Source organism: Salvelinus sp. IW2-2015, linkage group LG20 (genome assembly GCF_002910315.2).
Source record: "Salvelinus sp. IW2-2015 linkage group LG20, ASM291031v2, whole genome shotgun sequence".
Classification (NCBI taxonomy): domain Eukaryota; kingdom Metazoa; phylum Chordata; class Actinopteri; order Salmoniformes; family Salmonidae; genus Salvelinus; species Salvelinus sp. IW2-2015.
This window is the reverse complement of record NC_036860.1, coordinates 65421492-65435400: the sequence shown is the minus strand read 5'-3', so window position 1 is coordinate 65435400 and position 13909 is coordinate 65421492. Positions and strand designations below refer to the sequence as shown.

Genomic DNA, 13909 nt, shown 5'->3' with positions numbered 1-13909 from the left:
CTCTGCCGTTGATGGCCTCTAATGCAGTGACACCTCCGAACACCCGCCAAAAATCAGCTATCCGAACTAGGTAACGCTTGATCTGATCTGAATTAGCCCAGTAAATCTGCTAAACTATAAATTGTGGAGCCTGTCACTGGTGAGTGTCAGCTGAGACCTTATCTGTTTAACTATCTATCCGCCGAACTAGCCTATTGTTTAGGCTACTAAATGTCAGTGAACTTTCAATAAATTCTCGGTTTTCCCGAAGCCCTGCTTGGAGGATTCACGGAATCAGGAGCGAATAAGCAGCCGAAATCCGGAAGAATCAAACACGACTTTTCTGGCAAAACCAGCCGGAATTATTTTGCAAACCCAATCTAACACTGCACTGCCTTTAGGCGCTTGAAGCTTGCAGACAGTCTGTTCTTAAATGGTCCCAGTGACAGGAAGTAGCCCAGAGCGTCCAAGTTCACCGGGTAACATCGCTCAACTGACTAAAGTCCAACTGACACTCCTCACCAGGCTTTCACATAGCTGCCTGCCAGACGGCTGTGTTGTGTTCATTAGCCAACAATCAGAAGCGAAAAAAACATACGCAAACCAGGCAAGGGTACTACCTGCGATGCCACATTTTCATTACCGTTGCAAAATGGTGAAAAACGTGTGTGCCCCTCCCCCAATGAAGACGACTCAGCAACACCAGCCTATAAAAACATTCAGTTTACAATACTCGAGTCAGTGATGAGTCATTCTGAGGTGATGTGCTCAGTAAATCCCACTAGTCAGTAATAATCTCAGTCAGGGGGACAGAGTCATCTGAGGTGAGTCTGTCAAAATCCCAGTAGTAATTAATCTCAGGCAGGGAAGAGTCATTCTGAGGTGATGTATGTCAGTAAATCCCCCTAAGTAGTAATAATTCTCAGTCAGGAAGATCAATTGCTGAGATGATGTCTGTCGCAGTAAATCCCCAGCTCAGTAATAATCTCCAGTCAAGGCGAAGAGTCATTCTGAGCCAGAGTGATGTATGTCAAAATCCCCAGTAGAATAATCTCAGTCAGGGAATCATTCTGAGGCTGAGGTCGTCAGTAAATCCCCATAGTAAAATCTCAGTCATGAGGATCATCTGAGGTGATGTCTGCAGCATAAATCACCCTAGTAGCCCTAATAATCTCAGTCAGGTGAGGAGATCTGAAGTGATGCTCTGTCAGCTAAATCACTAAGAGAATAATCTCAGTCAGCAAGAAGAGTCATCTGATGGTGATGTATGCAGTAAATCGCCCCAAAAAGTAGTAATAATCTCAGTCAGCCAGGAAGAGTCATTCTGAGGGAGTCTGTCAGTAAATCCCCAATCAGTAGTAATAATCTCAGTCAGGTGAGGAGTCATTCTGAGGCTGAATGTATGTCAAAAATCCCCGCAGTAGTAATAAATCTCAGTCAGAGGAAGAGTATTTTCAGGTGATGTCGGTCAGTAAACCCCGTTACAGTAGCAATAACTCAGTCAGGTTGCAAGAGCATTCTGAGTATGTCTGCTCAGTAAAATTCCCCCATAGCTAGATAATCTCATCAGCGCGGAAGATCATTCTGAGGTGATGTCTGTCAAGTAAATCCATAGTAATAATACTCACAAGAGGAAGATCATTCTGAGGGTAGGTCTGCCTCAGTAAATCCCAGTAGTAATAATCTCAGCTCAGGGAAAGTCATTCTGAGGTGATGTCTGTCAAGCTAAATCCGAGTAGTATAATCTCAGTATCAAAGGAAGATAGTCACTCCGACCGACGGGCGAAGCTCTGTCAAAGTAATCCCCACCTAGCCTAATAATCTCAGTCAGGGGAAGAGTCATTCTTGACAGTCGAGTATGGCTTCCCGAATCAGTAAATCCCCCGTAACAGGAAGAGGCGACTCCGAGTATATGGTCTAGAGACTCAATTCGCGGCTGCAGGCAGGGAGAAGTCAGCTCACTCTCTTCTCCACAGGCCTTTCCTTTGCCATCCTTCTTTAGTGCCAGTCTGACATATGCTTGTTTTCAACTCTGGCAAAGAACACAAAGACCGCTGTGTTTTCCGATCTAATTTATGTCATAATGACCAAAAAAGCTTGCTTTCGTCCTACAAAAACTAAAATCGCCGCACATTCAATGACCCAACATTGAACGCCGTAGTGTAACCGATTCTCAAAAGAAGTATGCAAGCTATTATATCCACAAATACAAATTCTCTAGATTTCATAGTGCTAAAAAGAAGTGCAGGAATTTCCAAACTGAGATGGGTTACAGACAAGTGAAATTCTAGTCTACTTCTATATAATCCTTTCACCACTCACTATTTTATTGAGGCGTTTTCCAAAAGCCTTTAAATGTGCATTCTTTGAATTGACTGATATTTTATTATCTACCTTAAGTGAATGGACGACGTAAGTCCCCGCTCTGGATAAGAGCGTCTGCTGAATGACCAAAATGAAATGTAAAAACAAAAGTCACTTCCCAACAGCTAATAATCTCAGTCAGAGGAAGATGCCGTGCGATTCTTATATTTTCTAAGAAGAGCGCCCGGCCCTAAACACCAATACTGGAATGTCTATAGCTATGAATCGTTGGTTAGGACCAATCCACCACACTGAACAAAGATTCATAGAAGTAATCGAACCCTTAGCCTAGTCTACATTCCATCCCAAGTTGAAACAGCGAAGAGTCATTCTGAGGTTGATGTCTGCCATAAATCTCCCCGCAACAGTACAGCACAGTTAGCAACAGTAAGAGCACAGTATACAGGATTGAGCACCTATGTACAGAAAACCTATATTCAAGATAATTATCACGTCAGTCATACGCAGGAAGGGAAGTTTAATTTCCAATATTCTATGAGATAAGAGACGTGATGCTTCTGTCATGTATCGTAAAATCCCTAAAAGTAGGTACCAACATAGAGAGGTGGAAGTTAACCAAGGGTAAGTTGAAACACAGCCCTTGATCTTACTAGGTAAACATCAAGTATCCATAAAAAGCTGAGCAAGTGAAGAGTCATTCTAGAGAGGCTGAGTCATCCTTCTATATTGTTCGTCTGTAAGGAAGAAACCACAAGTGGAAAAGTTAAAAGACCTATCAGTTGCGCGTCCACAAAAACAGTCTTTTTGTAACAAAGTCAAAGAATTTCGTGTATAGAGGTTTTATGAGCCGTAATGAGTACTCTCTAAGAATCTCATAAGAGAAGATGAATGTAAAGAATAGGTTATCCATCTATATTACATGCACGCGATCTCATAAGCTTCATATAAGTCGGTCATCAATAGCACCTACATGAAATTGCTTCATTGAGCTGTGTGGCGAAAGTCCAAAAAGTTTGCTCTTAGAGGTAAAGTTGACACTCTAACTCCGCCCATGGGAAGAGGCAATGCCACGGGGTAAGTTGAGCCAATGGGTTGGGTAAGTTGAGCCAATGCCATGGGTAAATGTGACCAATGGGCCTTTGGGGTAAGTGAACCAATGGCCATGGGGTAAGTTGAGCCAATGGCCATGGGGTAAGTTGAGCCAATGGCCTTGGGGTAAGTTGAGCCAATGGCCTTGGGGTAAGTTGAGCCAATGGCCTTGGGGTAAGTTGASCCAAMGGCCWTGGGGTAAGTTGAGCCAATGGCCTTGGGGTAAGTTGACCCAATGGCCWTGGGGTAAGTTGACCCAATGGCCTTGGGGTAAGTTGACCCAATGGCCTTGGGGTAAGTTGACCCAATGGCAAGTTGAGCAAATTCAAGTGTTTTCTTCCCAAGCGTAATGCAAGGCATTATTACTGGGATATATTAGCCAATGTTAAAAGTGTTTACAAAAGTACAAAGTGTTTGTTATTTGTTCAAAGATGCTTAAAATGATTAAAATACAAAAAAAGTGATTGTGTTGAATTGTGTTTGGGGAAAAAATATAGACATAGTTTTAAAAAGGTAGTGGTAATATTTCATTCAGTACATAAATGTGTAGGCGGCTTAACTTACCCCATACCCCTTTGTTTTGGACAAACTATGCTTTCAAAACAGTCATGTTTACAAGAACTCAGATTTTTTTCTAGGGATACACAACATCCAGAAATATGTGTAGATATCTTTATTAGAAAGAATACTATATTTCCCTTGATGAAGTGATGCTCAATGTAAAAAATGGCTCAACATACCCCACTCTCCCCTTCACTCTACTTTATTTTACATTTTTTGTATTTTATATTTATATATATATATTTTTACTCTACTATACTATACTTTTCTGTACTGTACTGTGTACTGTAATACACTTTTCTTTACTGTATTGTGTACTGTACTAAGCTGTGCCATACTGTACTGTGTACTGTACTTTACTCTGCTGTGCTCTACTGTACTGTGTAGTGTGCTCTACTGTACTATATTSTACTGTACTCTACTGTACTGTATTGTACTCTACTCTGCTGTGCTCTACTGTGTACTGTACTGTGTTGTACTATACTCTACTGTGCTTTACTGTACTGTGTACTGTACTGTACTCTACTGTACTGTACTGTACTCTGCTGTGCTCTACTGTACTGTGTACTGTAATGTACTCTACTGTACTGTACTATACTGTACTCTGCTGTACTGTACTCTGCTGTACTGTGCACTGTACTGCATTGTACTGTACTCTGCTGTGCTCTACTGTTGTGTATTGTAATGTAACTCTGGTGTACTCTCTGACTGTTCTGATACTGTTCTACTGTACTGTCTTAATAAGCTGGTAAGCTCTTGCTTGTAAACTGTTTACTCTTCTGTACTGTGCACTGTACTGCATTGTACTGTCTCTGCTGTGTTCTATGTCTGTGTATGTTGTACTCTGCTGTATCTACTGTAATATTGTACTGTACTCTGCTGTACTGTACTCTGATGTACTGTACTCTGATGTACTGTGCACTGTACTGTATTGTACTGTACTCTGCTGTGCTCTACTATATTCTACTGTACCCTCCAAACTTATGAAACAGATGTCTACGATTGCTTTTTGGTCAGGACCAAATCTGAACCAATTATAGACGTCTACGTTTGGGCCAAATAAAGGCCAGACCGGACCAGTTCTGAATCAAACATAAACGTCTATGATTGGTTCAGATTGGGTCTGGTCCGGACTAAGAATCTACGTCCTTGGACATTAAAATCAAGGCCGGGCCAGACTGCACCAAAAAAAAAACGTTGCTGTCGGTAAATGCTTAGCGGGGGGGGGGGGGAAGCACAGAGCTAAATACTAATATAAGATATTATAATGTATCTCTATGGACTCACATTCCGTGTCGGAGGACGTGGCGTTCCCACTCTATGTTGTTGCTGAAGCAACGACCACAGAACTCACAGGGGAAACGCTTCTCACCGGAGGCAGACACACTGCTGCTGCTAGGGGAAACCACAGGGACATCTGGGGGACAGACAGCGATTAGCATGATGAGGGGTTAATATCAGACATACAGCAAAGACAGATATAACAGCCCCCCAGTCACATCACATTACTGATCAGTGACAGGGCCAGTAACAGGGTTGTGTTCATTAGGGCACATGTATCAAAACGTTTTGAAACAGTCACTCCCTGATTCAGTCAGTTTTCTTCTGTTTAGTGCCTAATGAACACAGGTCAAAGATTCTTGTTTACCTTTAGGAAAAGGCTTTTCTGCCACTCCCCCTTCCTCTTCCTCCTCTAGCTCTTCATCTCTACTCTCCTCCATCATCTCTTCTTCCATGACCGTTCCATCCTCCTCTCTCTCCTCTTCCTCCTCGGCGCTACTGCGAATCTCCTTTAATGCATCCAGCTGATCCAGATTGACCCGCCCCATCGACTCAAAGTTACGGATCACCTGATCAACAAGAGAAAGACAGAGGTATCATCAGTATGTTCTTACTGCTGTCAAGTTGTTGTTTACTTGTATACAGAATTGTATACAAGTTGGCACGATCTTGTGATTTTCTCAGGATGACATCCTTAGAGAACTGCCTATTTTAAAAGCAAGTAGGTAATTTTTTAAAGCCGACCCATCCCCAGGACACGTACAACTGAATTAAAGATTGATGTGTAGGCTACTCCAAAGTAAAAAAAAAAGATGAACAGGAAGAGCATGTGTCAAGGCAGGGCATGCTGGGAGTTGGAGTTCAGACCACATCGTGGAGGGGTGTGTGCCACAGAGTGAAAACAAGACTATACTATAATATCAACACACTTCCCATATTGACAGGATGAAGTCCCTTGCATATATGCCAGCCAGACAGGCTGCATGATGGGAGTTGTAGTTCTGAGTCTGACTTACCTTGTGCTCGTCTCGGAGGTGTTCCTCCAGCTGGTAGCGCTGCCTGCTGTCGTAGTAACACAGTTGGCACTGGTAGGGTTTCATCTCGTTGTGCTTGGTGACGTGCAGCTGCAGGCTCTGGTCGCTGGAGCAGGTGAAGGTGCATTTGTGGCAGCGGAACACCACGCCCGCCAGGTGGCGAGACAGCTTGGAGCGGGACACCTCCAGGGGTACCACGCGCTCCTCTGTGGGGGTGAGGGAGAGGAGGGGAGAGAGAAAGAACGAGATAATGACTATTGTGTAAACACCATAACACTTACAACTGTGAAGTCATATCTTAGCACAGGAGGTTGTTGGGACCTAGGGAGGAGGGGCTCCTGGTAATGACTGGGGCGGAATCAGTGGAATGGTATCAAATACATCAACCACATGGTTTCCATGATTTCCAGGTYTTTGATGCCATTCCATTTGCTCCATTCCAGACATTATTATGTGCCGTCCTCCACTCAGCAGCCTCCACTGTATCTTAGTAAGTGTAGCTAATCACTTTGGTTTGCGACAATACAGTGTAATGTCCCGGAACTCCGAGACTAGTACAGCTGTGACTTTAAGCTCAATAAGATCATGACACTTGGCACTAAGAGTTATTTCCCTCTGAATTGTCTTATCAATATTTGAGCAGATAAACTATGGCTTACCCCTGTGCAGGACGATGTGGTCGATCATATTGCTCTTGTATTTGGTGTGGTAGAGACAGAGTGGACAGCGTAGGTCTTTGTGACCCTCCTCAAGAACCACGGTGTGTCCTGCTTCCACATGCATGGTGAATGCTGACCTGAGAGGAACCGAACAGATGCAGTGAGGCCCAYCGGACAGAAGAAAACAACCAGCATAAAACCAAGCAACCATCATAAAACTCCCCCAAAAAGAAGACAATTTGTCTTTCCTTGATTCCTCATGTCCACTCTCCTCTCCATTTTGTCAACATGTATTTGAGAGGGTTCCGAGGCGAGGGACCTTGGATCCTCTCCTCCAATGCGGTTTAAGGAGTAAAGAGGACGTGAGGACTCAAGGAAAGACAAAGTTGTTGTCACAGTATCATTCATTTTCTCACTTGGAGCAGGTGAAGAAGGAGCAGTCCTTGCACTTGAACAGCTTCTTCCCTCCGTGTCGGTCTCTGTAGTGGCGGCGCAGGCTCTGCATGTACCCCGAACTGAACTCACAGAACTCACAGGTCAGGATGCCATCCGGACGCGTGTCGGAGGTCGCGCCCTGGGCCGGGGCGGTGGTCACATGACTACGAGATGCTAGCTGATAGTGACTGAGCTGCTGCCGTACGTCCGCCGTCTCATGCAGGTACCCAGCGTCTAGAGTGRGGGAAGAGAGAGTGGGGGCTGAGTGTGTATATCGTATAATACACTACCATTCAGCAGACACTTTTATTGAAAATGACTCACAGTTACAGTACAATTAGTGATTTTTTTTGTGTGTGATCCCCCCGGGAATTGAACCCACAACCTTGGCATTGCTAGTACTACGCTAATGCAAACTAAGCCACACAGGACCATATGGATAAAAATCATGAAGAAATACTGCCTTACAGTAACTTCCTTTTTTATACTGTAGTAATTAATCATCTACTAGTTATTAACCGAGAAAACTCCCTGTCAGGAACTCAAACAGGCTGTGAGGATTCACCCAAAGAGCTATAAAAGTAAACATGGCTTCAGAATCTGAATGGATCTGGAGTGTGTTGGGTTTTACTTCTAGAATGCCAGAGGATTCCGGAATGGAAATSAAACCCACCACGGCTCTACACACTAAGAATGGGTTCCTCAAGGGTTCTTTGGGAAGAGTGATGGTTCTATGTGGAACCATAATGACTCAAAGAACACTTTGAGCCCTTCAATGGTTCCTTACAGTTCACAAAAGGGTTCTTTGCTCTTTTAGTGCTAATTCAAATGTAGGGGAAGTGGCTCAATATAATATTTTGGGGCGTGGTTTACGCACAGCTCTTTTTGTGCAACCATGAGTGAGAGTGTCATTTCAGTTTATCTAATCTGTTGTGTTATGCCATAACATGTTATACATGACAGGTGCCAGTAACGGTGTCTTGTGAAAGAATCAAGTAAGGCCTTGTGTCAATTGAGAACTGTTGACTAAATCAGTGGTTGTCAATTCTCTCCTCAGCGACCCCCAGCCGTTCCAGAGCTAGTACAGCTGATTTAACTTGTCAATTAACACAATAATGACACCCATGGAATTTTAACAATATGTCTAACCAGAATATAAAACCCTGTATGATTCTTCAAAATGATCAATAAAGAACCTTTGAGATTGAGGAAGGTTCTTTATAGAACCACTCTCCATAAAGGTTCTGTAAAGAACTATTAAAAAGTGTTCTATATAGCTCCCAAAAGGGTTGTAACCATAGCGAAACCCTTTTTTGGTGCTACAGTGGCAAGAAAAAGTATGTGAACCCTTTGGAATTACCTGAACTTCTGCATAAATTGGTCATAAAATTTGATCTGATCTTCATCTAAGTCACAACAGTAGACAAACACAGTCTGCTTAAACTAATAACACGCAAACAATTATACGTTTTCATGTCTTTATTGAACACACAGTGTGTAAACATTCACAGTGCAGGGTGGAAAAAGTATGTGAACCCTTGGATTTAATAACTGGTTGACCATCCTTTGGCAGCAATAACCTCAACCAAACGTTTTCTGTAGTTGCACATCAGACCTGCACAACGGTCAGGAGGAATTTTGGACCATTCCTCTTTACAAAACTGTTTCAGTTCAGCAATATTCTTGGGATGTCTGGTGTGAACCACACTGAGGTCAGGACTCTGACTGGGCCACTCCAGAAGGCGTATTTTCTTCTGTTGAAGCCATTCTGTTGTTGATCTACTTCTGTGTTTTGGGTCGTTGTCCTGTTGCATCACCCAACTTATGTTGAGCTTCAATTGGCGGACAGATAGCCTTACATTCTCCTGCAAAATGTCTTGATAAACTTGGGAATAKATTTTTCCGGCGATGATAGCAAGCTGTCCAGGCCCTGAGGCAGCAAAGCAGCCCCAAACCATGATGCTCCCTTCACCATACTTTACAGTTGGGATGAGGTTTTGATGTTGTTGCGCTGTGCCTTTTTTCTCTCCAAACATAGTGTTGTGTTCCTTCCAAACAACTCAACTGTAGTTTCTTCTGTCCACAGAATATTACGCCAGTAGCGCTGTGGAACATCCAGATGCTCTTTTGCGAACTTCTGACGTGCAGCAATGTTTTTTTTGGACAGCAGTGGCTGCTTCCGTGGTGTCCTCCCATGAACACCATTCTTGTTTAGTGTRTTACGTATCGTAGACTCGTCAACAGAGATGTTAGCATGGTCTAGAGAGTTCTCTAAGTCTTTAGCTGACACTCTAGGATTATTCTTAACCTCATTGAGCATTCTGCTCTGTGCTCTTGCAGTCATCTTTGCAGGACGGCCACTCCTAGGGAGTGTAGCAACAGTGCTGAACTTTCTCCATTTATAGACAATTTGTCTTACTGTAGACTGATGAACATCAAGGCTTTTAGAGATAGTTTTGTAACCCTTTCCAGCTTTATGCAAGTCAACAATTGGATCTTCTGAGATCTCTTTTGTTCGAGGCATGGTTCACATCAGGCAATGCTTCWTGTGACTAGCAAACTCAAATGTTGTGAGAGTTTTTTATAGGGCAGGGCAGCTCTAACCAACATCTCCAATCTCATCTCAATGATTGTACTCCAGGTTAGCTGACTCCTGACTCCAATTACGTTTTGGAGAAGTCATTAGCCTAGTGGTTCACATACTTTTTCCAACCTACACTGTGAATGTTTAAATTATGTATTCAATWTAGACAAGAAAAATACAATAATTTGTGTGTTATTAGTTTAAGCAGACTGTGTTTGTCTGTTGTTGTAACTTTGATGAAGATCAGATCAAATTCTATGACCAATTTATGCAGAAATACAGATAATCCCAAAGGGTTCACATACACATACAAGGTTCTATATAGCACCAAAAAGGGATCCTCTGTGGTAACAAGCCAAATAACCCTTATTTGGCACTATATAGAAGCATTTGTTTTTAGTGTGTACTGTAACATCCCAGAACTGTGTGTGTGATTGGCACCACAACCACTGTGGATGTCTGCATGTGAAAAAAGCCTCATTCAGCACAGTAGCAAGACGAAGCCAGTGAATATGTAGATGAGATGGCAGGTACAGTCAAATCCTTTGAGAAAGTAGTAATCTGTCTTCTTAAATGGTAGTAACAGAAGCCAATAGTTCTGCCCAAGAGCTGTTGAACCGTGCTGAACCCCTGTGAAGCAGGAAGGAAGCAGCAGACTCCTTGGGGACTTTTCAGCCAAGTGAAATATTTTTACACTAGTATCATGACGACCACAGATATTCAACAGTCAATTACTTTCATAGGAAAACCCTGCACCGAACTACAAGACAGCACAAACACTAGTTGTAAAAATCTACTAGTTGTAACATTTAGAACTGCTAACYTTCTGCTCTGTTCCCCCTCAATGGTCTGCTGTAGCCAACGGTGACATGGCGGTTGCATTCCACAGTGCTTCTCTGCTCTGCTCTCGGTGTTCCACTTCCACCTAGAGGGAAAATTCCATTGTGCCCACAGCTAGATGACACCTGCCAAGAACATTCTAGAACAGAGCGGGGCGGTCGGTTGGAGGGCCAGGCACCTGACACGCTAGTTTAACACCTTCTGGAACCAGTCATGGGCACAAAAAGAAAGGTGGATTCTGTTTGATCAGGTCTAACAATGTGAATCCTGGGATTTCAGAGGGAGACCATATGTTAGCTCCTATTCCAGTGTTTCCCCTAGCGGTGAGAAGGGCTGCCCTGCTGAGTTCTGATGCTCGCCAGCCTTGAAATGAATGAGGCTTGTACTGGTTGTAATTTAAAATTTGTATCTGTGTCAACAGCACCCAACCCCAAATATTGTCTTTGTAGTATTATTGTTCTGTATATACAGTGGGGCAAAAAAGTATTGAGTTTAGCCACCAATTGTGCAAGTTTCTCCACTTAAAAAGATGAGAGGGCCTGTAATTTTCATCATCGGTACACTTCAACTATGACAGACAAAATGAGAAAAAAAAATCCAGAAAATCCATTATGTAGGATTTTTTATGAATTTATTTGCAAATTATGGTGGAAAATAAGTATTTGGTCACCTACCAAACAAGCAAGATTTCTGGCTCTCACAGACCTGTAACTCTCTCTTTAAGAGGCTCTCTGTCCTCCACTCGTTACCTTTTTTAATGGCACCTGTTTGAACTTGTTATCAGTATAAAAGACACTTGTCACAACTTCAAACAGTCACACTACTCCAAACTCCCTATGGCCAAGACCAAAGAGTGTCAAAGACACCAGAAACAAAATTGTAGACCTGCACCAGGCTGGGAAGACTGAATCTGCAATAGGTAAGCAGCTTGGTTTGAAGAAATCAACTGTGGGAGCAATAATTAGGAAATGGAAGACATACAAGACCACTGATAATCTCCTCGATCTGGGGCTCCACGCAAGATCTCACCCCGTGGGTGTCAAAATGATCACAAGAACGGTGAGCAAAAATCCCAGAACCACACGGGGGGACCTAGTGAATGACCTGCAGAGAGCTGGGACCAAAGTAACAAAGCCTACCATCAGTACACACTACGCCGTCAGGGACTCAAATCCTGCAGTGCCAGACGTGTCCCCCTGCTTAACCAGTACATGTCCAGGCCCGTCTGAAGTTTGTAGAGAGCATTTGGATGATCCAGAAGAAGATTGGGAGAATGTCATATGGTCAGATGAAACCAAAATATAACTTTTTGGTAAAAACTCAACCTTCGTGTTTGGAGGACAAAGAATGCTGAGTTGCATCCAAAGAACACCATACCTACTGTGAAGCATGGGGGTGGAAACATCATGCTTTGGGGCTGTTTTTCTGCTAAGGGACCAGGACGACTGATCCGTGTAAAGGAAAGAATGAATGGGGCCATGTATCGTGAGATTTTGAGTGAAACCTCCTTCCATCAGCAAGGGCATTGAAGATGAAACGTGGCTGGGTCTTTCAGCATGACAATGATCCCAAAACACCGCCCGGGCAACGAAGGAGTGGCTTCGTAAGAAGCATTTCAAGGTCCTGGAGTGGCCTAGCCAGTCTCCAGATCTCAACCCCATAGAAAATCTTTGGAGGGAGTTGAAATCCGCGTTGCCCAGCAACAGCCCCCAAACATCACTGCTCTAGAGGAGATCTGCATGGAGGAATGGGCCAAAATACCAGCAACAGTGTGTGAAAACCTTGTGAAGACTTACAGAAAACGTTTGACCTCTGTCATTGCCAACAAAGGGTATATAACAAAGTATTATGATAAACTTTTGTTATTGACCAATACTTATTTTCCACCATAATTTGCAAATAAATTCATTAAAAATCCTACATGTGATTTTCGGGATTTTTTTCTCATTTTGTCTGTCATTAGTTGAAGTGTACCTATGATGAAAATTACAGGCCTCTCTCATCTTTTTCCGGTGGGAGAACTTGCACAATTGGTGGCTGACTAAATACTTTTTTGCCCCACTGTATTGTGTTCGTTTAGGAATTTACTATTTGATGTCAACTGTGTTGTACATTTGTGTACAATTCAGTCCATGATTGCAATAAACCAATAAAACCTATTAATACTACTACTTGGGGCCTTTTGTAAAGGGTGTTTTCACACRTGGTCCTTTTCAGAATATTTTTGTGAATTCAGTGCGGTTCGCTTAATTTTTGTGTGCAGTGTGAACACTCCTACAGAACTCAGACCCCTCAAAAGAGCCCCCGAAGTGAACCAAACGGAGACCATCTCGAGAGGTGGTCTGAGTTCGGTTAGCTTGAATTCCACAGTCCTGTTCCCTTTTTTTGTGGGCAATGTGAACACAAAGCTGCCCAGGTTCTCTTGTCATTATTCCAGAACCACGCACTAGACTACTGCAACACCGTTTCCCCTGACATAACCCCTCACATTAGTGGCACAAAAGATATTGATTAGAGATTGTCAAGGATGCAAAGAAATTCCAAAATATGTGTAGAGTTTTGTACTGACACAATGTTCAGATTATTTGTTTTCAATATGTGATCTARAGTATAGGCTAAGAGAGCTTCATAAGCTGTTCATTCCATTCGATTACAGGCTCAAAATGGCGAATACAGGCTCAAAATGGCCAGAAACAAATAACTTATTTCTGAAACTTGTCAGTCTATTTATGTTCTGAGAAATGAAGGCTATTCCTTGAGAGAAATTGCCAAGAAACTGAAGATCTTGTACAACGCTGTGTACTACTCCCTTCACAGAACAGCGCCAACCCGCTCTAARCAGAATAGAAAGAGGAGTGGGAGGCCCCGGTGCACAACTGAGCAAGAGGACAAGTACATTAGTGTCTAGTTTGAGAAACAGATGCCTCACAAGTCCTCAAATGGCAGCTTCATTAAATAGTACATGCAAAACATCAGTCTCAACGTCAACAGTGAAGAGGTGACTCRGGGATGCTGGCCTTCTAGGCAGAGTTCCTCTGTCCAGTGTCTGTATTCTAGGCAGAGTTGCAAAGAAAAAGCCATCCTCCACCAAACTTTACAGTTGGCACTACACACTGGGGCAG

The 13909-nt window shown here is 43.0% G+C and overlaps 1 protein-coding gene across 4 annotated transcripts in view; it reads right to left on the bottom strand.

Annotated features, from left to right (window-relative positions):
* LOC111980670 (zinc finger protein 462) overlaps window positions 1-13909 on the bottom strand; it is a 79759-nt gene that overhangs the window by 7365 nt on the left and 58485 nt on the right. For 3 of the 4 annotated variants that reach the window (XM_024011532.2, XM_024011531.2, XM_024011533.2), the window contains 5 exons: window positions 7345-7597; window positions 6929-7065; window positions 6252-6475; window positions 5603-5804; window positions 5242-5371 (listed from right to left, as the gene is read on the bottom strand). In XM_024011532.2, the coding sequence (XP_023867300.1) occupies window positions 5242-5371; window positions 5603-5804; window positions 6252-6475; window positions 6929-7065; window positions 7345-7597 (946 nt within the window). Of the gene's footprint in view, window positions 1-5241; window positions 5372-5602; window positions 5805-6251; window positions 6476-6928; window positions 7066-7344; window positions 7598-13909 lie in introns of those variants that run through there. The other variant, XM_024011534.2, reaches the window with a different exon arrangement.